General features: G+C 40.2%; 2 protein-coding genes across 7 annotated transcripts in view; one reads left to right on the top strand and one right to left on the bottom strand.

Annotated features, from left to right (window-relative positions):
* MCF2L2 (MCF.2 cell line derived transforming sequence-like 2) overlaps positions 1-23,229 on the bottom strand; it is a 209,069-nt gene that overhangs the window by 58,135 nt on the left and 127,705 nt on the right. The gene's annotated exons all lie outside the window — the stretch shown is intronic.
* On the top strand, positions 100-23,116 carry B3GNT5 (UDP-GlcNAc:betaGal beta-1,3-N-acetylglucosaminyltransferase 5). 4 transcript variants are annotated; one of them, XM_020286468.2, is made up of 3 exons: positions 100-309; positions 4,227-4,334; positions 15,862-23,116. In XM_020286468.2, exon 3 carries the CDS (start codon positions 16,174-16,176, stop codon positions 17,311-17,313), a length of 1,140 nt encoding a protein of 379 aa, XP_020142057.2. In that variant the 5' UTR covers positions 100-309; positions 4,227-4,334; positions 15,862-16,173; the 3' UTR covers positions 17,314-23,116. The 4 variants fall into 4 exon arrangements, with proteins under 4 accessions (XP_020142057.2, XP_075859725.1, XP_012592410.2 ...); XM_076003610.1 differs by having other exon boundaries at positions 4,227-4,371; XM_012736956.3 differs by lacking the exon at positions 100-309 and adding an exon at positions 409-634.

Raw genomic sequence — 23,229 nt, 5'->3', positions numbered from 1 at the left:
GCCGGGCCCATCACCTTCTCCCACGCTCGCGGGTGGTGGCGAGCGGAGCCGGCCGGGGCGGTGACGCCAGGAGGGCCGGGCCGCCGCGGGGGGCGGGGGGGGGGAAGGCAACGCCCCGCCCGAGCCGGGATTGGGCCCGCCCGGCCCGCTCCGCGCGGGGGACGCGAGCTGCTCCTGTGCTGGTTGCCCGGTGTTCGCCCAGGATTTAAAGCCGGCAAGTTTCGTCCTTTAGACCAACGACTTTCCCTCCGATGCGGGAAGGACAGCTGACCCCCAACTGGGGCGTTTAAAAAGCTGAGCTGGGACTGGGTGAGTTTCGCTTCACGTTCCGGTTGAAATGAAGCCGGGCTCGCAGGTCGCGTCGCCGGGGTGCTGGCCCCGCGCGAGGACCCTCCCCTCTCCCGGCGTGTTTTAGAGGCGGGCTGCTGTCCTGCAGCCCTAGTTTGCCGCTGTCAGTCGGTTTCCTTCCTTTGTTAACGAGGCTCCCAGACGCGCGAGGCGAGTGAGTGGCGCGAGTGGCGAGAAACCTTTGAGCGAGGCTCGGTCTCGCAAAGGAGCATGCAGATAAGAGGACTGCTACCGAGCCGAGACTTGCTGCTCCCGTGCAGGAGTAACTGGCGTCCTGAGTGCTGAGGTCAGGAGTCTAACACAGCCCGCCTCTTGATGAAAGTGTACTGAGGCCAGTTTTTTTTTTTTTTCTCATATAGAATTAATATGTGTGATCAGTTGTGCGATAAAAACACAGCTCCGCAGCCGACAGCATCTTACTGGGGGGTCGAGGCCCCTCTGTGGGTGGAAGTGTTGCCCCTCCCCCCGAATCCCTGCCTGGGGAAAATTCGAGCTCGCTGGGCGGGATACGTCTCGGGTGCCCGGACAGTTTGCTCTTTGTGCCGCGGCCGGCAGACGGGCCCTCGGGTCCTCCGGGAGGGCTGTGGCGCGGGGGCTGCGGGCTGCCCGGCCTCCGCCCCGCCCCCGCCCGCCCGCGGCGCCTCCTGGCCCGGCTGCTCGCTCCGCCGCGAAGGAGCCTCCGAGTCTCCCTGCGCGCTCCGGGCCGGGCCACGTCCCCGCAGGGCCGCGGAGGGGAGGGTCGCGAGGGCGAAGACGCGCTGGTTCTCGGTCGGCTCCAGGACTCGGGTTGGAACGCGAGCCGGGGCCGGGGCCACGCGGCCGGAGCAGACACTGGGCCCGGGGCCCGGCGCTCCGGCCGGGACTGCGCGCGGCCCGGCGTCGGGAAGCTGGCGAGGCCCTTCCCGCCGCTGGAAAGCGCGGAGGGCGCGTTCCCTCCCCGGAGCGCCTTTGTTTCCTCCGGCCGCCTGCGCGGGCGCCTGTGACCCCGGGCAGAGCCGCGGCCCAGGTGCGGCAGGTAGGCGGGGGGGCGGTGAGCTCCAGTTGGGGACAACTTCCCTGGGCCGTGCGGGTTCCCCCTCCCTGGGGAGCTCCGGCTCCGCGAAGCTGAGACCGGCCGGAGCGCGGGAGCCAGGAGACGAACGCTGCGCCCGCGGCTTCGATATCTGGCGGGGACCCCAACCTTGAGGCCACCTCCAGGCTGGAGGGCTGAATTCGGGTAGAATGCCTGCCTCTGGCTGGAAAGGAGGAAATGAGTTACTGGCCGGGGAAATGGAGACAGGGAAGTGGGCAGGCAGTGGAAACCGGGGGATGATGATAATCTCTTATCTCTCGTTAGAGGGACGTCTTAGCTACTCTTACCTCTGCCAAATTTTATTTTGCATCCTGATGTGACAGTTAATTGCTTGCTCAGATACCATGTAGGTAAAAGTAACAACTTTTAATTCGACTCTGGCTACATATTGTATTTTTCTTTCCCAGTATTGGTTTTCATAGGTTAAGTTGAAGGGACATTAGTGTAACCACACAATGGCTGGTGGTGGCTTGTAGCTCCTATTTAGGGTAATTCTCTGATGAAAGTACATCCATCAGAATTGGATTTGTTCCTTTGTGCCCTTATTTTGGGAAACCTTGCGTGGTCCCTGTGGAGGAAGGGAGAGGGATGTGAGGAGCTGAAGTTGACCCAGAAAAGGATGATTGAAGGTAATTGTTTTAAATAGTGTCACCGAAATGATCCCACCCTGAACTTTCTGAAAGGATGATTAGTGGTTAACAGCCAAGGTTTTAACTTTTTCACAAGAAACTTAAGGTATATTCTATGTCATCACAACGTGAAACCTGCTTTTTCGAGCAAACTCTTTGGTCTTAAAGCAAGATAAATTTAATACCCGAAATGTTTCCATTATATACTTTGGCTCCTTCTCACACTCTCCCTTTCCTCCTCCCCCACACACTCTCAGAGAACATTTATCAGCTTCCTCTGAGGAGGCTGACTCAGCCTGAGGTACCCCAGCCCTCCAGGGTTCACTGTGACACCTTAAAATTGAATGAGTGTCAGGGCCGGGAAGCTCAAGGGGGAGCCCAGAGAAGCTGTTCCCAAGAAAGTGAGAGATGAGAACAAGTAGGAGGTAGAGATGCTTACAATTGCTTTGCCTACAAAGAAAACTCAGAAGGTGGGAGAGAATTTTCAAATTAAATTGCAGGCCCTATCAAGTAAAAAATGTTACATTGTATTTTATTAAAATGGAGATCAAATTTCCCTTTTTGTAAAGGACATTCAAATGGTGAGATTGTAGGAAAAGGAAATAATTTTCTAATTCTCAAATATAGAACAACTTGAATAATAACTCCTGGGTTTTGAAATGGGTCATCTTTTAAAATGGGTCACTTTGGCTAGAATCATTGCACTGGGTGACTTTCAAATTATAAAGGGTCAAGTTCTTTCTGAGGTCCAATTGCACTGGAATCTACATTTCAGAACACAGGATGTGGTAGAAAGAAACTAGGAGACATTCAGAAAGAAATGGTCTCTTCTCAGTGTAATGAAGTATATACTCTATTGGGGAGAATTTTATATATGCTCAATCAAATGGATGTAAGCTTTGCATTTTATAGTACATTATGCCTTTTTTGAAATATCTCCATAGCCATTATTTTATTCCGTTGTTAGAATAACCTTCTGAGGAGATGAATTCATTGTATTTGTGTTCCAGAAACTGAGGCATAGCAAATTATTACAAAAGCTCTGCCATGTGACATTGAATCTCTGCCAGCAAAGATGTAGCCAGAATAATGTAAATCCAGAATTACTTTTCTTGCAGTATGCAATGTCTATTATACATTAGCTTATATATATAAAAGCTATATATATAAACTTTATATATATATATATCTTCTTACACCCCCATATATATATACATATATGTGTATATATATATGTATCGGATAGAAGAATCTTCATATTTAAAGATAAGAAACTTTATCAGGTGAGATGTAAACTTTGAATAAACAAAAGTGTTGTGTGGGTTTTTTGGGTTTTTTTTACTTTAGTTGTAAAAATTCAGAGGTTGGCTTTGATCCGTAACTTATTTAACTTCCATAGTGAAGGCTTTAACACTAGAAGCCAGTTTTCTACAGAAGAGAATGTTCTACCAAGTCTGCAGGCAACAAATCCCAAAAGTTCAAGTTCAACATACTGTTACACAGCCTAAGATCCACCTAAAGTTGCATGTTTTATCTTTTTTATTCCTTTCCTACAACTCTTTCTACAACTTTTTGATGGTGCTCTTAGCAAAATAAGTTAAAACGTTGATTCAACTTATAGGGCCTTGTAACTGTATATCTGTGTTGTCATCATTGAAATGTATTTTAAGTGTTTGTGGGAACTACATTGTTCTTTCCTGTCAAGAATAATGGAAGACCATGAGAAACATGGGAAGACTGTATTCAGTTAATTAGGAATTATACTTCTGTTCTCAGTCATTACAGTATTTGGATGGGTTAAGGGGGTCTTAGCAATCAGATTAGTATTTTTAAAAACTCATATCTAATTAATATTTTTTGAGAAGTATATTAAGAATATAGCTCAGCATTCTGGGGTGGGGGAAATAACTCCTAAAAATATCAGTCATCTACTAACTAACCCATATGATAAAGATACATGAACAGTTTCTAGAGAAAGGAAATTAGCACATATGGAACATTTGGACAGTCCTTTGTCAATAAGTTATCTCAAATTATCCTCTTAAAACACTGTCTAGTACATGGTTTAGAGAAAAGTCAAGCTTATGTGACCAGGAAATGCAAGAGGCAGAATATAAATTTCTTTTTGCTCAAATTCTAAAACTTTTTTTTTTCTCTCTCTCTCCTGCCTCCACTAGGTCCAGATTCCAGGTTGCACTGGAACATTAACTGACTCTTTGGTGGGGGATCCACACCTGGAAGATTTCCAGAGTCTTCCCAGCATCCTGCCTGTGGCCTACTACATAGTATGTGATAAATCGATATTTGTTGAATTAATTAAACGTAGGTATTACCTACTTTCAGGACTGCCTAGTGTAATGCCTAGAACAGGTGTTTAATAAATAGTAGTGAACTTAACTTATAAATATTGATCAACTAAGACAGAAACATTGTCTTAGTTGTCTCATATATACCTCTTATGTTTCATGCCATCTTTTACTTTTTGTATTCTATGTTGTAAACCTTCAATCAAACATTATTTCTAAATATAAAATGTCCAGAATGGGACATATGAACTGCCATTGGAAAACAGGCATAAACTTAGTTATATCATCACTCTGTTTCTGAATCACCATTTTCCTTATCATGATTGACTTCAGCTCACCTTTCTCCTTTTTTCCATCTCCTCTCTTACCCTGGCTTCCAGCCAAACTAAGTTATTTGACATTCTTCGCTTGAGCCACAACCTTTTCTCTTGTATACTTTAAAAAATTCCTATAGTAGAGTCTCTTGGAATGTCTTTCTCCCTGCTTCCTCTACCCCACTCTTTTAAACCAGCTTAAATGATGCCTGTCCCACTCTTCCTGTTTCTCTCTCTCTTTCTGAACTATCTCTTCTCCTTTCCTCAAACCCATGTTTGAATTCTATCTGTTATTCTAGCTCCTGCTCATTTGCCACCTCTCCCCCAAACCCTTCCCCAGTTTCCATCTTCTCCCATTTCAGAAGAGAGCTCTTCCCTCACAGAGTGCCTGGTTATCTCAGGAGACCAGTTCTAGGGGACCTCCTGACACTCCTGGATATCCACAGATATTCAAATCCCTCATATGAAATGGTGTTGTATTTGCTTATAACCTACACACATCCTCCTGTATACTTTAAATCATTCTAGATTACTTGTAATACCTAATACAACCTAAATGTTATGTGAATAGTTGTTACACTGTATTGTTTAGGGAATAATGACAAGGGAAAAATCTGTACATGTTAATTACAGATGCAACCATCCATTTTCCCCCAAATATTTTTAATCTGCAGTTGGTTGAATCCAAGGATGCAGGACCTATAAATACAGAGGGCTGACTATATACGTGTTTCCAATATCAGATTCATGCGTGAAGCTTACACTGGCCTTCCTTTCCCAACTGAATGCAGCATTTCAAACATACCTTCATCAGTTTTTCTGGGACAAAGTCATCCTAAGAAATCTTAAGAATGTTTGAAACATTATAGCTTGAGTTGAATGTTGTTCTTCTAGTGATCCAGATAAAGCAGTCATTGTGTCTGAAGAGTCCTAGTGGGGTGGCAGGGGTGGGGTTGGCAGTGGTGGCAGTTTTCAGCATGTTTTATATCACATTAAAGGAGTGGGCCTATATTTTAGGCAATATCTCTTATTGTATTTTTGATTCATCCACTGGCTATAAACCTTATGATAGGTAACTAGTTTACATTTATTAATCATGTTCACTTGTGTGTCATTTGATAAGCTGATTTTGAATACATATTCAAAAATTACCCTGCCCTTACATACAAAAAAAGGTTTGATATAGCTTTTTAATAAGAGAATAATAGCTGTTCTAGGGCTAAGGTATGTGTGCATGATTCCTCAACTTTCATTTTATCCAATGCTTGCTCATCAAATACTTGCTTAAAGCTTCCTGAGTCCTGTACTTTTTTCTCTCTTCTTCCTTCCTCCCCATCTCTTTCCCCTGCTTCTGCCACTCTAGATCTCTATCCTTAAATTCCCCCAGTCTTTGTGGAGGAAAGGCTGTGTACTCACAGGACACAGACTCATGAGGTCACTCCTGCCCATTGTCTAGTGCTGTTGGGACCAAGAAAACGAAGGAGGGACAATTGAGATGGGGAGTTGAGAAAAGGGTTTGTTAGTAAAGAGAGAACAAGCACTAACGAAATGCAGGTGGTAGCAAAACTTAGATGACCTTAAACTTCAGACAGTGAAGCAAATTCTCTTCCTTCTTGGGTTACCTCTCTTGACCCTGCCCACCTGCTCCCCTTCCCTCCTATCCTGATGGGGACTGCAGGAAGACCTCTGTCTGTGGCAGGAAGGATGGGCAGGGAACTAAGGCTCATCAGCTGCTCTGCTGTGTGCTGCCATGGGGTTTGGAATTTATGGAGGTTACATGGATAACCCGGTATCTTGGTGCCTCAGTTTTCTCTTCTGCAAAATGGGGTGATCATTTCTCCCTCATAGGTTGTTGTGAGGCTTAAAGAGTTCCTATAGATATAAAGCATTTAGAATAGTGCCTGGTGTACAGTAAACATACTCATGTTAGTAACTGTTGCTAACAGTAAACAAAGAAGTTTGTTTACTAAGTAGATAAGCATTGTATTTAAAAGAGCACGTAACCCTGTCAACCCAAACAACTGTGGTGCAAGAATAAATACAGAGGGCTAACCTTACAAAAGCAAATGTTTGACCTGAGGTCTCCTTTATATTTCAGCTTTTTTATTTCTTTCAAATTCTACATAATCAAACTGGTACCTGGGAAGTTTTGGTAATTTAATATAGCTCCCCTAAAATATAATTATACTCTATAATTCCATGCCACTAGTTTCCTTAGTAAAGTCTTAGGGTTTGTCTTTAAACCTGTTTGTTCATTCAATATTTCCCTCCCTTTATTTTTCCTATAATCAGCAAACAAATCTATATCCTTGTTTAAATTATAAAGAAACATATAACTTAGTGTGTGTAGCTGGGGATCTCGTAACTGGATTCAGAGAGTAGTTTTTATTTATTTATTTATTCATTCATTCATTTAGAGACAGAGTCTCACTCTGTTGCCTGGGGTAGAGTGCTGTGGCATCAGCCTAGCTTACAGCAACCTCAAACTCCTGGGCTCAAGCGATCCTTCTGCCTCTGACTCCTAGAGTGCTAGGAACAGCCTCAGAAAGTAGGTTTTATTACCGAATTTCCCCCTCTGTCTCATATCCGTGCTTGCTAACTTGGAATTTAAAGTCTTTGGACTAACGCTGACTCAAGAACTAATTCTAATATAAATGTATTCTCTTTGGAAAAATAATAATTCCAAATGGCTTCTGATTTTGCCCATGGCTTGAGCTAAAGTTTCATAGCTAAAATCACAGCCACAAAAATACCTGAAGACAGCTGTTGGGTACATTTTTTTCTTTTTTATGGGCCCTATATTGGAACCATTTAAATCTGAATTAAAGAATAATATAACAGTTGCAAGGATATCTGATTTTTACACTTAAAATGTGATAGATTCAAATTTCACATTGCATCCTTCCTTCTTGAGCACACAGAATAGGCATTTAGTAACAAATAATTTTGTAACCAGTTGTATTTCTCAGCACTGATTACTGTAATTGATTTAGTAAGAAAAATCTATGAAGTTCAAATTATAGCTTTTCCAGTAAATTCTTGGCTTTTTATTCCTGGTTTCTTTCAATAAGGCAACTTGCCTCCTGAAGGTTGGTTCTAGCCATGCTTAACAGGGAGATGATCAGAAGCAGCCAGGAAGAAAAAGATTTGGAATGTAGAATAAAATGCAACATAAAGATGGGACAGAAAATGTTATCTTTCTTTCCTTTGAGTTATGCCTGGAAAGGAACTCAAAATTGTCTCTCACATGGGACTTTATTATTTTTTTAATGTGTTTTTTTTTTATTTATTTTTATTTTTTTATTTTAGTGTATTATGGGGGTATAAGTGTTAAGGTTACATATATTGCCCATGCCCCCCTCCCCCCTCTAGTAACATGGGACTTTAAATAGAAGTTTAAATATAAAAGATATAAAGTACTAAAGCTTTTTTTTAAAAAAAAATCTGTGACTTACCAGAGGATAATTGGTTTATAGTCATACTTTATAAGCATGTCACTTTAAAGGAATCATTAATATTTGCATGACTCAGGGTATTCTGAATATAGGTTGATTTTTAAAGACAATCATCAATTCAGTCTTATTTTCTGTGATTCCATTCAGGGGCAGGTTTCACAATAATACTTTTATTTCCACAGCAAGGAAAAAACTAGAGCTAGAATGGAATGTATAAGTTACCTAGTTTTCTTCTTCTAATCCATTAGTTTTTCTGTCAAATTATACTGCCCATGTATGTAGAATTTCAGGGTTTGTTTTTGTTTTGGTAACAATTGAAATAAGAGAGGATCATCTTATAGTAGAGCTTTGATTCCATCTAGATTGGTGTTTTTCAGATTTATAGGGCACAATCCCTTAATGGTTCATGGAACCACTTTAGGCAGCTTAGTTGTCCAGCATTAAAAAAAAAAAAGGGAATACAAGTGTGCCTTGTATATAATAAGGATTAGTATCATTTTATGATACTTTATTTAGGTATATGTACACATATATGAATGCAGACATATCCGGGGAAGTCAGCAGTATTCAGCACCCAGGGGTTCCGGGCAGCAGGTTGGTGATTAGGGCGACTCAAGTGAGGTGGGGCTATGTACCTGCATGGTTAGATCATGCCTGTTTACAATTTTGATATTGTGCTCATTGTGGATATTTTGCATTACTTTCAATTTTTAAAAAAATACTGCATTAAAATATTACACTGACTACTATGTTTTTGTCCTCTCTTAAATTTTGCACCCAAGTAAGTGCCTTCCTTGCCTCTCCCCAGCCCTGGCCCTGATCAGAATGTTTTACAGCGCAGTGGAGAGTGCTGGGAGGTGGGGAGCCTCTGAGGAGGCGGCACATGTGGGGACGAGGGGTTGACCATGTGTCTGATGTCTTCTTTCTCTAGGAAGCAGACAGGAGATGAGGTCTTCAGAGTGAGGGGACAGGCCCTGGGAGAGGGGGATTTAGCATGGCTGCTGAAGAGACTTGGAAAGGGAGAAGGTCTAGGACAAGTACAAGGACAGTCACGCAGCACTGACAGCTCTGCCCACAGCTAGACGGTGCGATTTGTGGAGACGCTGCCTGCCTGCTGAGGTTGGTTTCTCCAGCAGCCCTGCAGGTGTTGTAGGAGTGGTGGAGAGGATGGGAGTGATCCAAAGTCTGGAGTTCTTAGGGTGGAAGGATAGGAACCAGGGACAGGAACCAGGGACAGGAAGGCAAAGGTGTCCAGTGATTCTGCATCTGAGACAGGGAGGTGTGTAAGGAAAAAAGGTCAGGAGATTTCTGGGTAGAGTATTAGGATGCAGGCAGGGCTGGGTAGTGAGTTCCAGATGAATATTTAGAGGTTGTGGTTGAAGAGTGAGTGTCCTGGAATTTAAGATCTCAGAGGAAATGCAGTTTTAAGTGAAGCCACATAAATGATTTTCTGGCTGATAGGTTGTCTTGAGTGTTGGGAGGTAACATGGCCAAAATGGTATACATATCATAAAATAAGGTTTCCTTAGAGTTGTGAGTATTGTATGTCTACTTAATAAAATGCAGAAATATAGTTTCTCTAAGATTAGATGTTGTTACTACATTACAGTAATGTCCAGAAATGGTCAGGAAATATGGACAAAGATAAAAATATATGCATTTTAACAATAAAAACCACTAGTTTTCTCTAGTTAACATTACTCAGCCTTCAGGTCTCAGATTCAATGTTAATTTTTTCCTGGAAGATGCCATCCCCAACTTCCACTCAACCCCCAAATGAGGCTGAGTCCAACTTTGGACACTCCTGTAGCTCCCAGCACAACTCTGTCTGTCATCCCCTGTGACAAGGGCCTTGGTTGCTTGTCCTCCTTACCCACTCTACCCATTTGTTAACCTCATCTTAATTTTCTGATGAACAAGCCCTTTAAAATCAGTCCTGTTTTCCTTGACTCCTCCCTCTTTCTCCTCCTGAGTTTATTTTTCCCCAAGCCTCTCTGCTCATCTCTCCCCTTAGAGAACTCATCCAGTCCATGACATGAGCCATCTTCATGCTCAGATGCCCACCTGGATCTTTAGTCTTGTCTAACTCCAGTCTCAGATTACCTGCTCACCGTTTGTACTGTAATGTCTCTCTACACCTCAAACTCAGCACAAGTCTAAAACCAAATATAATCCCTCCTCACCCCTATCTCAGGAAACCAGTTTGCCCTTACTCATCAGAAATGCTTGAAATTGGGTCTCACTCCTCCTCCCAACCCCAGGTCATTTCTCAGGTACTGTTGGGTTTTTATTTTTCTTAAAAAGGTCTTCTTTTTTTTTTTTTTTTTTTTTTTTTGAGACTACTTCTTACTCTGTTGCCTGGGCTAGAGTGCAGTGGCATCATCATAGCTCACTATAACTCCAAACTCCTGAGCTCAAGCAATCCTCCTGCCCCAGCTTCCCAAGTAGCCAGGACTACAGGCATGTACCACCATACCCTAATTTTTCTATTTTTAGTAGAGACAAGATCTCACTTTTGCTCAGGCTGGTCTTGAACTCCTGCCCTCAAGCAATCCTACGTTAGCCTCCTAAAGTGCTAGGATTATAGCACTGAGCCACCGGGCCTGCCTGGCCTGAAAGGATCTTTGTCCTTTCCTTCCCTCTCCACTTCTCCCACCTTGGACTAGGCCTTCCTCACCTTATCCTGCATCAGTATGAGACCCTGAGAAACCAGCGTCCTGATCTCCAAGCATTCTGCATTTCATCCTGCAACGCCATTGCCAGTTTAATCCCTTTTGCTCAGACTTAATAAATATTGAACAAGGGAGTTATCATTACAAACAAAAAACAGAAACTTCTCTGACTTCCTGCTGTTCTCTGTACCCACTAAGACTGTTGTCCGATTTTCAAGTTTCTCCATAAGTAGGCCCCAACCTCCCTGCTTTCAAATATATGTCTGTTTCTCAAATATTTGTCGTATGTAATTCTTTCCCTTCTTGCCTAAAACAAATATTGCTCCTTCTCCTGCAAACACCTAACTCCTGGTCATCCTCAGACCCTCCTGAAATGCTGAGTGGACCTGCCCCACTGATCTCTCTACTCCTGGGGACTCTCTTATTGTGCCTGGAGGCAAATTATCATGCAAATTAGCACAGACACACTGTACCTCACTTTGATGTAGCCATTGTTGTCCATGGGAACTGCATTTTCATGTGGGAACTATGAGTCTTATCACAAATAGATTGTAAATGCTTTGAAATTAGAGATTATAAAGTACCAGTTCATGATCTCCCACTGTTCTGGCGTAAGAACCCACATAGTAAATACTGAGGTTGTTTAACTTAAAGTGCAGGCCTCACCATCTTGATTACTCTGTTGCCTGGGCTCACCATCAAAACTTAGCAGGTTTTACATAATATTTCAGGATCACAAAAGTAGATTCAACAAAGAAATGAGTTGATAGCAGGGGTAAGGTGGGGAAAAATCAAGGGTAATTACAGGGAAACTTGTAGCCTGTAGGGGCACTAACTCTAGTTTTTTCCAGAAAACTTTAAACAGCCCTGTTGTGAAAAAACATTCTTTTAAGTAATTGAGGGGCACAGCTCCCAGACTGGAAAAGTACTTGGGAGTTTGTCACCTTTTCTGACATTCCTACCTCTATTCATTTTTCTTCTGACTACTTGTGTTAGAAAAGAGAATACTAAGGATACTTATTCCTCCTTCTCAGTCCCAACAAAAGCAAACCCAAGTTACAGTTGAGATTTCTGCATTTTTTCTTCTAAGTGATTCTTTGTCCTTACTCTCATGCTCTTTCCCATTTCCTATATTTAGCAGGCTCTGGAGTTTAACCTGTAATTTTTATTGCCCCTTGGTAACATTGCATGGATATTTGTTCTGATTTGCAGATTAAATCACCGGAGTGAGGTGAGGGTTGCCTGAGGTTGCACAATAAATCTGGCCCCAAACATGGGTAACCCTTGAGTTTCCAGTCTGTTGATTGGCCACTGACCCGTGCAGCGGGCACACAAAGGAAGCTGCACCCACAGCACTCTGCTGTGGACGGCTGCTGAGCTCCGCGTTCGCGTTCGTCATTGGGATCGCTTTGTTTCCTGCCAGGCCCAGCATTTTCTTCCAGCCTGGCTTTCGTCCTTCTTCCCAGTGCCTCTCCTGAGTTCTGAACGTGAAAGCTAGGAGATGTGCTTTAGAGAAGCTTTAAGATGTATAAGAAATGAGAAGAGTAAGCGCCCATCGAACTCCATCAGCAAGGCCAGAGCTGGCCATAGAGACCCTGTTTACTTACAATTAATGAATTTAGATGGGGGAGGGGCTGGGCAAGGCCTCCTAGTGACTATGTTCAGTTTGGAGGAATTCAGATGTCCTTCTGCTATAAAAGTGAAGCTGTGTAATACAAACGAGTTTACCTTTCCTAAATCTTCCCCTCATCATACCAATACTGTATCACTGAGATTTGGTTATGATTTATATAAATGGTAGCTAAACAATTCAAACAGCTGAGGGGGAGAAATCTCATTTTAGAACTTCACGTGCTGTACCGAACTAAATAAATAGCGTAGGCTGTTGGCTTTGTGACAAACCCTTTGTCATTTTTCAGAAAACATTTTGACTTGTTAAGGTCAATTCGGAACAGTGGGAAAAATACAGGAAAATAAGGTACATACATGTTGAGCAGGGGATAAAAAGAATGTTACAAGTCAGCTGCTAGCTTATAGTAGCAATACTAGCAGGCAGCAACACACCAACCTAATGAGTCATTGGAGAGATACCAGCACCTTTGGTGAGTCAGGCACACATTTGGGTGCTGGAGGAGTTGGGCTGTGGGTTGATAGTGTCTACTCTAGCAAGCAGCTCCGCCTTGTAAACAACTGTACCATGTACAAAGAGAGCTGGCATCAGAGCTTACTGAGCACAGCTGCTCAGGAGTGGGAAGTCAGTTTCGCCTGTTATCTCTTAGATTCCAAAGGTTACTTTCCTCTTTGTTCCCTTCCCAGGATCTGTTGGAGTAAAAACTGCAAATTAGTTTCAATTAAGAATTTCCCTAGAATTCTTAAGTACCTATGCTGTCTTAAAATCTCCTGTTGAGAATCCTGTTACCTTGCTTTAAGCCTTCAGTTACTTTAAGATGTGGAAGAGGCCAAAGGGCCTTTGCTTTTGGCCTTCGGAGGGATGGTCCTTATCTGAGTGAGCACTGTGGAAAGACTGAGGGCAGTGACCCCCTGAATGAAAGTGATTTTGCAAAGTTTAGGCAGATGCCACCATCAGAAACTGTTGTTTCCTGCTCTACTTCTCACCTTCCTCTTGAGCACCCAGTCTGCAGAAATGACCAGTCAAGGGGAAATGCTGATATTGACCTGTCCCTTAGAGCAGTGTTTCTGCCTTTTTGATGGTAAAGCACAGCAACGCATTTTACATAACCCTGAATCTACACATACGTAAAACTGAAAGATTCACAAAATGATCCCTGTTGTTGCTATTTTCAGTATGTGCTGCCATATTTTTTTGTTGTTGTTGTTTTTAATGCTGGTTGTGGCTTCCTAAGGGGTGCATGCAGTTTTAAAATCTAGGCCCTAGGGATGAAATGCTACCTGTGGTGATTATCTCTGGCCAGTCTCCATGAGTCTTGGCTCTAATCTCCAGTCCTTGGGCATTTTGCATGCCTGGCCTTTGCAGTTGTCACCAATGGGTAAATATAGCTGGATCCAAAAGCTCTGAAGTTGGAAGCAGATATCACAGATGGGGCTGGGCCCATTCTGCAGGGCACTCATTATGTACAGTTGGTTTTACATCAGGGGTCAGGGGATTGAGCATAGGTGTCTGGGCACAAAGCAGGGCCTTTGCCCTGGGGCTTGTGATGTGGCTGAGTGGAGCCTGCATTGCTCTCTCCCTGTCCAAAGCTCAGGAAACTGATATGCCACCCCTGAGGGAGAGAGCCTGCTTGTCCAGACAAGGAGGTGTTTTACTTGTGGAAGACGCTGGGGACAGAATCATTGAGGAAGGGGGTGCTGTGTCCTAGTGGTGGAAGAAAGGAGATGTGGAGTAGGAAGCTGTGGCATGGACCTCATCCGAGGTAGCACCTGGCTGGGCATCCTGACCTCCACTCCTTCCTGAGTAACCAACACTTTGAGTGAAGAAGGGCGGCTGCACCCTCAGCATAGTTCTTTGCACCAGCATTTGGTGAATGCATATTAGGTGTCAGATGTTGACCTGGATGCGGAGTGTAGGATGTCTGCAACATTGTGCCTAAAATGTCTCAGGATCGGGTATAAGAAAGTGCTGTGGCAAAGCAGATGAGAAGTACCTTTGGGGGAATGGGGTGATCCTAATTCAAGCTTCCCAGAGAAGGATGTCTGTAGAACTTAGGATGAGTAGACTTCTTATTAGCAAGGGAGGTAGGGCATGCCAGGCCACAGGACTGCTGGGACAAAGTCCAGAGCATAAGAAGTGGCAAGTGTGGCTGTGCTCCCAGCCAATAATTTGGTACTGTCAATTGATGTGACAGAATAGCTGGAGAGGCAGATCCTAAAGGGTCCTGTGTGCCATACTAAATCGCAGCCCCAACTTCATCTTGTCACTGAATAAGGGCAAGGCTCTTAAGGGGTTTAAAGAGCTCAGCCTCATGGTTAAATCTGAGTTTTAGAAAGGTCACTCACTATAAAGTGGAAGGTGGGTTGGCCAGGGGGTCATTCAGTCTGGTGAGAAGCAACGATGACAGGAAGGGGTGAAGAGAGATTTAGAGGAAGTGATTCACAGGATTTAATATTTGGAAATGGAGGAAAAGGAAGACTTCTGGCATAGATTTCTGGCATAGATAAATGAAGTACAGTCAGGCATAAATAAAGAGAAATGGAAACAGCAGGTTTTAGGGGTGAGGGTAGCAGAATGGGTTAGAAATGGCATTGAGTACTCCCGTGTGCTACATAATTATCTATTGACTTTATATGTCTATATAATTTGCATCAAGACTTTGAGTAAACAGTCTTATCCCAGTTTTTCAAATTTCTGAATTAGATGCATGATACAGTACCAGAAAGAGCAAGTGGCTGAGCCAGCATTCGTGTTCACACTGCCTGACTACAGCGGCAGTGCTTGTTTGCTACATCCTGCTGCTTCCCAGTTTACAGCATGTTAAATTTGACTTTCCAAATGAAAAAGTACAGAAAGAAGGTGACTGTATAGATTTGGAGCTCACAAAATAATTTTGGTTAGTGAGAGTTTGGACTGTTCTTTTGAGAAGCAAATCTTGACTCCTTGGTTGTGAACCTTGATTTAAAAAAAAAAAAAAAGATCTTACTCTTATTCCTGACTTGCCTACAACAAGCTTTAATGGGTTTTTACTGGCGAGGACTTTCTTTTCATCTAGTATTTTGTTTTAATATAGCTACCTTCATCCTGATTATATTCAAGTCAGCATATTCATGGATATAGCCATTTGTGAAATTTGAACTTTAAATATACAAGATTATAGCCATTTGGGTTTGTTTTTTTTTAAGAGTAGTGGGAGAAACAGATCTCTGATTCTGAATGGGAAGATAATATAGGGTTTTTTTCCTACCTTTTCCTCTACTCCTCTAAAAAGAAAATAAACAGCTATATGGCTCTGCTAAATACTAACTGCATCATCACCTTTTGTCCAGATCAGTCAGGTTACTTTGGTTTTAAGAAATTAGGAATAGTTTGTTTCTTTTCAGTAACTCAGTAACTCATTCACTGGTTATTCTTTTCTTTTCTTGACTCTGATAGGTGGCATTGAATGTTCACAGGAAGCAGCGCACGGAACAGCTGCATAAGGCCACCCACCAAACTTAATGAAGGATGCCAGAGTGGAAAAATTTTGATGTGCCAGTATCTTCATTCTACAGTGTGTTCCATTCTTTTGCAATCTCAGAAAAAAAAATGGTATTAAAAGAAAATATTTTGTGAAATAAGATCATTTTCCATTTTTAATGACCAACATGTAGTAAGATGGACATCTGCTCTACAGAATACAAAGTTCTATGGTCTCAAAAAAGCCAGAACCTGTTTAAAACTGATCCTAAATAAAAATAGACCTGAATGGATATGAGAAGGTTTATCAGTGGCAGAAGACTCAAAAAATGGCAGTTTATTCAGTTATTTGCCACTTGTTTTATACTAAGCCTCATGTTTTTTTGGGACCCGATTGATAATCACATTGTGAGACATATGAAGTCCTACTCTTACAGATACCTCATAAACAGCTACGACTTTGTGAATGATACCCTGTCTCTTAAAAACAGCTTAGCTGGGGCTCGCTACCAATACTTGATTAACCATGAGGAAAAGTGTCACGCACAAGACGTCCTCCTGTTACTGTTTGTAAAGACTGCTCCCGAAAACTATGATCGGCGTTCTGCAATTAGAAAAACATGGGGCAATGAGAAGTATGTTAGGTCTCAGCTTAATGCCAATATCAAAACATTGTTTGCCTTAGGAACTCCTAATCCATTGAAGGGAGAAGAACTGCAAAGAAAATTGGTTTGGGAAGATCAAATGTACCATGATATAATTCAGCAAGACTTTATTGATTCTTTCTACAATCTTACTCTTAAATTACTTCTGCAGTTCAGTTGGGCAAATACCTTTTGTCCACATGCCAAATTCCTTATGACTGCTGATGATGACATATTTATTCACATGCCAAATCTCATTGAATACCTTCAAAGTTTAGAACAAATTGGTGTTCAAGACTTTTGGATTGGCCGTGTTCATCGTGGTGCTCCTCCCGTTAGAGATAAAAGCAACAAATATTATGTCTCCTATGAAATGTACCAGTGGCCAGCTTACCCTGACTATACTGCTGGAGCGGCCTATGTAATCTCTGGTGATGTGGCTGCCAAAGTGTACGAGGCATCACAGACACTTAATTCTAGTCTTTACATAGATGATGTGTTCATGGGCCTTTGTGCCAATAAAGTGGGGATAGTACCACAACACCATGTGTTTTTTTCTGGGGAAGGTAAAACTCCTTATCATCCCTGCATCTACGAGAAAATGATGACATCTCATGGACATGTACAGGATCTTCAGTACCTTTGGGACAATGCCACAGATCCTAAAGTAAAAACCATTTCAAAAGGGTTTTCTGGTCAAATATACTGCAGGTTAATTAAGATAGCTCTCCTTTGCAAATTGACCTATGTGGACACATATCCTTGTAGGGCTGCATTTGTCTAATAGTACTTGAATGTTGCATGTTTTCACTGTCACTGAGCCAGACCTGGATGAAAAACTTTTACATGTTTGTCTACTCTAAGTAAAATGAATATGAAAGACAAAGAAATATTTTGAAAGCCCAGTCTATCAGAATGTTTCTTTGATTCTAGAAGCTATTTAATGACGTATCTACTTCATTGCCTAAATTTACTTCCAGGTATTCATATTTAGAAGAGTTTATACTATTAATGAAAACAAAACTAAAGGGAAATTCAAGTTCTCATTTAATGCCACATGTCTATTTTTGGTGATGAGAAGTTAAGAAGCCTTGCTGTTAGAATAACTGCTTTTGGAAAATACCATCTTTGAAGAAATTAATAGATTGTTAGACCAGGTATACAAGTTAATTTTTGTTAAAGAGCACTTCATGGAGGTGGTAGGGCCAGGGAAGCATTGGCATAGGAGAAAGTACATGAATCTGGTAAAAAAAAAAAACAAAAAAACAAAAAAACCTTTTAAGAGGAGATGTAGGAAAATGTACATCATTTCATTATAAACAGCCAAATTATTTATTGTTATATCCAAGTAGCTATTTTTACCTACATGATGTTGGAGTCATTTAAAATATATCTTTTTTTCAAAGTTTAATGTAAACCTTGAGAAAAGTCATTAACTCTGTCCTAACTGGTACTTCATATTTTTTTAAATTTTCTTTAAAATTTTAGAAAATGACACAAAACATGGATAGTTTGTTGCCCATAGGGTCCTTCTCTAGGGAGAAATCATTGTTACTTCAAATAAGATGATTTTAATTTAATGAAATTTTCAGCTGGATTTAAAATATTCAATATTGGTCTGTACTTAAGGTTGTTATTTGAATGTAGTTTACATAGAGTAATATAATAATGGGGACTTTAAAAGGAAAGATAGAACATTAAAAGCCTCTTTTCTCCATAATTTATAAAATTTTGGTGTCCACATCATTGTACTGATTACTAAAATTAGCTCACCCATCCCCAAGAAGGTCTCTTAAACTACAGTAGGTTGTTCCAAGTTCAGAGTTTTAAATTGAGAATATTAAACATCGAAGCTATAATATCTATTTTTTTATAAAGTAACTATCAGAAGTGATCTTTATCTTTTACTTATTTCAAACTTGAAAGCAGAGTAAAAGTGATGGGAAAGTTGCCAAAAAGGTTTAAAGCATTTGTAAAGCTACATGTTCCCTGTAATCAAAGGGATGTGGCTGAGATCTAATAAAGTGATGTTTGTTTTACAAGGCAGGATAAAAATGTGGCTGTGATGTAAACTACCTCCCCTCACTACAGAAAGAATTGGGTAATATCCATTGCTAGGGAGATTATATGAGGGCCAAAATAATGACTTCAGCAAAAGTAGTTGAAAGGATTATAAAACCTTGTTTGCAGAGGCACCTGTTAGGGAAAATAGGATGTCTCATTTAATAAGATGATGTCTGAAACATGCAAAACAAAACTAAAAAAGATTTCTCAGTAGACACAACTGGATTATGATATTTATAATTTTTAGCAGATAGCTTTTTGAAAATGTTTACAGAAATTTTTTGTTAATTTTTTTCTATTTTGAAATTTGAGGCTTGTTTACATTGCTTAGAGAATTTAGTATCTTTAATGTCAGAACTATGGTATCAAATATTCTAGGTTGTAGTTACTTTCAGAGTAGGTTCAAGGTTTTAGAGCATCATGGTTTAAATTTTCTAATCAATTTTAAAAACTGTGAGAACAAAAGCATATCTGGACAAAGCAGGCTTATAATTAATTTTTATTAGTTGATTCTTTTTTTTTTGAGACAGGGTCTCGCTTTGTTGCCCAGGCTAGAGTGAGTGCCGTGGCATCAGCCTAGCTCACAGCAACCTCAAACTCCTGGGCTCAAGCGACCCTCCTGCCTCAGCCTTCCAAGTAGCTGGGACTACAGGCATGCGCCACCATGCCCGGCTAATTTTTTCTATATATATTAGTTGGCCAATTAATTTCTTTCTATTTATAGTAGAGACAGGGTCTTGCTCTTGCTCAGGCTGGTTTCGAGCTCCTGACCTCGAGCAATCCGCCCGCCTCGGCCTCCCGGAGTGCTAGGATTACAGGCGTGAGCCACTGCGCCTGGCCTGATTCTTTAATAACCTTTTGCCTTTTGGCCATATATACCCTATGTATCTATATGTGGAACTGTTTAAATTTACCATTTGGTTGAAAACATCAGTGTCACTGGCCATCAAAGTGATGTTGTTTACAGCAATACTTTTGTGAATCAGCTACTTATTTGCTGAAAGAGCTCTCCTGAACTGTGTTCTTTTTATTTTTGCTTAGAATAGAACAGAACATGTTTAAATTTAAAGGAAATATGAAGGCACTTCCTTTTTTTATAAGAAGGAAGTTGCCAGATGATTCCTTCATCAGACTTACAGTACTAAGAATAGTATTTATAAATAAAAGGGTTCCAACCTTTTAAAAAAAAGAAGGAAAAAACTTTTTGGTGCTCTAATGCAGGGCTATCTTTTTTAAAAATACCAACAAAGGGAAACTAAACAATCACCCTGGATGGTCACTTGAGTAGAAGATGATTATAAACAGTGTTATTAAAATTTTTTTACCTTTCGGTTGGTTTGCATCTTTTTTCCATATTATTAATTTTATACCAAAATGTTAAATATTTGTATTATTTGAATTTTGCTCTTGTATGACAAAATAATTAGTGGGTTTAAAAAAAATTATGATTTGCAATAAACAACTTAAAAATTGTCAGTAAATGTGTGTTTAAACTCCTGTGTGGACACCATTTGTTTATGTAATCAACTTGTTCTGTTTAATGTACGACACAGTCTTAGTCCTGTGCCTGTTCAGGCTTGCTGCTCTGCCCAGGATAGAGGATTATCATGTCCTCTGTATTATGGAGTCACCTAAGATACTTCTGTTTGTTGAATGACTTATGCTGGAATGTCTATTCGGTGGGGGGAGGGTCATTCTTTCCTAATACAGTCATGCGCCAAATGATGTTTTGGTTAGTGACAAACCATATATACAACAGTGGTCCTATAAGATTATATAGAGCTGCCCTATACAGATGTACCATTTTTAATCTTTTATTCTGCATTTTTATTGTACCGTTTGTATATTTAGAGATGTTTAGATACACAAATCCTTACCTTTGTGTTAGGATTACCTACAGTACTCAGTGCAATAACATGCTGTACAGGTTTATAGCCTAGGAGCAACAGGCTATATACCATTTAGCCTAGGTGTGTAGTAGTAGGCTATACCATCTAGGCCTGTGTAAGTATACTCTGTGATGTCATTCACACAATGACAAAATAGCCTAACAACACATTTCTCAGAATGTATTCCTGTCATTAAGCAATGCATGACTCTAATTTGTTCAAAAAGGGCTGAAGTAACCTGTAGTCATAGTGCCTTAAGATACCATTCGAAAGGTTATATTTTCCTTTTATTTGATATTGTGAGCTATCCAAAATAGATTCAAATTTAGCCCTAGTCTCTTAATGTCAGGAATGCCCTTATAACTACTTTGGAATATTTGGTGCTTTGGTATATTTGCACATAGTATGTTCTCATCTATTTTTCACCTAATTCCTACTCAATGCTTGGCATAGTATATATTAAATAGCATGAGTCAATCTATATATTTTTTAAAACTTGGAAGCATCTGAATTATTTGGTTGTAGTAGAACTCTTTACTCACAAGACGTGGTTAGGGTGTTTGTATTTGGGACTAAAATGATGATTCCTTGGAAGAATTAATTAACTTGACCTATATATGAGGACTTTAATTGGATGCTATAGCTGCAATGAGAATGGAACGAAAGAACTCTTGATATGTAGGGTATTTCATCCTGCTACAATAGTGAGAGGAAGATTAGATGTCTCCCTGACTCAGTTTTCTTTCTAATCACTTCTGCATTCTGCATGACACAATCCTTAATCTCAGCTTTCTTTATAATATTCCTTTGCTCCAGAGCTAAAAGGCTCCTTACTGCCTCTAGCATCACGTTTAAATTTTTCTACCTGGTTTTCAAGACTCTATGTAATCTTTTCCTCCTTCACTCCTATAGCTTGATCCTCCGCTACTTCTACTATTATCTATTACAAATTTCACTCATGACCATACCTTGCTTAAGTTGCTTTCTCTTGCCAGGGACACTGTTTCTCCTGTACCTGTTGAAATCTTGGAAATTTGACCCTACCTTCACTCCTTTCTTAAGCATCTTCTCCTTCCCAAATTATGCTTAATCCCATATATTACTTACTTCCTACTAATTTTTCCATGTGTTTTTTAAACTAGCTATAATGTAAATTCTGAAGGGAGGGACTCAGCACAGTATTACCACATAGCACTCAAAATCATTATTTTTTCCAAATATAATAAGATAATGTTATTCTGGCAAGCCATTCAAATATGAAAAGAGTTTAATCAAAACCCTTAATGGACACTATCTGGCATAACATTTTACCTATACTATATTAATTATAAACTTAAAAGTTTATAATTTAGTCAACAAAATCTGAATACTTCCTACATACCAAGCATATTATAGCCATCAGCTCTAGCCCCGACAACCTTGTACTAGTTATGTAGCAAAACTCAAATTTATAAAATAAAGAGGAAATAAGGAAATAGAGAATAAACTGTTGCAGCAAAGATTGGTCATCTAAAGGTCTGTATTCAAAGCTGGTGGTAAAACAAAAACCATAGTTGTATAGTTTCTATCTCTTGATTAATTCAGTGGCTAATTTTGCCTTTTCTCAAAATTCTTTCACAAGAACCTAAAGAGATTTTTGTTTCATTAGTCAAGTGCTGTAACTTTTTTCCTTTGTGTTTCTCATTAGAGTTATGATTTAATGGTCTATTGTAAGTTAATACAATAATTCATCTACTAACTTAAAGACACATTTAACTAAGACTTTTAAAATTATAAAAGTAGGTATGGATTTTAGTAATAGGAAAAGTTTCAAAAGATTAAAAACTCTCACTTAAGGAAAACAACAGGACACATCATTGCCAAGTAGTGCTTTTCAGAGATTACCCCATTAAATACTCTTTTTTTTTTTGCATTAAAAATTATGTATAACATAACCACATTTATTTAAGAATGTATTTTAATATCAAATGGCAAATTTCAACAATGCTAAAACCACAATTACTTTTGCACGAACCTAATAATCTGATTAATCTAGAGTCCCAGTCATGTTCAGCTTAATTCAAATTTTACTGAATACTAAAACTTATACTAAGCACTCTTAATACATTCCATTGTGCTGAACTGGGCCATTTTACTATAACTAGAGTACACATTTCAATCAGCAAGAGCCCACATATGTTTCCTTGAGTACACCTTGAAGTGAAAGAGTATAAAGTAGTCTAATCAATCAAGTATTGTCTTAAATCAAGGAGCAAACTCTTGAACATGTTTGTTCATTCATTCTACAGGCATTTTTTTAGAAGCCCACTAAGAGAGAAGCATCATGATAGACCCCAGGATAAAGGCAGCTCACAAATCAAACGGTGTGAGTATAAATCATGTAACTAGTGCTACAGTAGAGATAACAATGGAGATTCTGAGTATAATTAAAAACAAACAAACAAACAAAACTTCCCCAATGCTATTGGTCTTTACCTCCTTAATTTAGGTTTTCTGAACTGCATAGTATTCAGATCCACGCAAACACCTTCTTACAGACCAATAAATGGCATTAAATTTGTATAAAACTATTTTTTGGGAACCAAGAGCCTTTAATGTGTTTAAACCAATAATTTATTCAACATCAACATTCGTTTACATTTAATATTCTCTTCACAGTCCATTTTTTAAAATACTATATCCTTAGAAATTTGGTTTATTAAGTTGTCATTTTCAGCTCTTTTGTTTGTTTGCTTTTGTGAGATTCA

The sequence above is a fragment of the Microcebus murinus genome, chromosome 1, assembly GCF_040939455.1.
Source record: "Microcebus murinus isolate Inina chromosome 1, M.murinus_Inina_mat1.0, whole genome shotgun sequence".
Classification (NCBI taxonomy): Eukaryota; Metazoa; Chordata; class Mammalia; order Primates; family Cheirogaleidae; genus Microcebus; species Microcebus murinus.
This window is presented reverse-complemented; position numbering and strand designations above follow the sequence as displayed.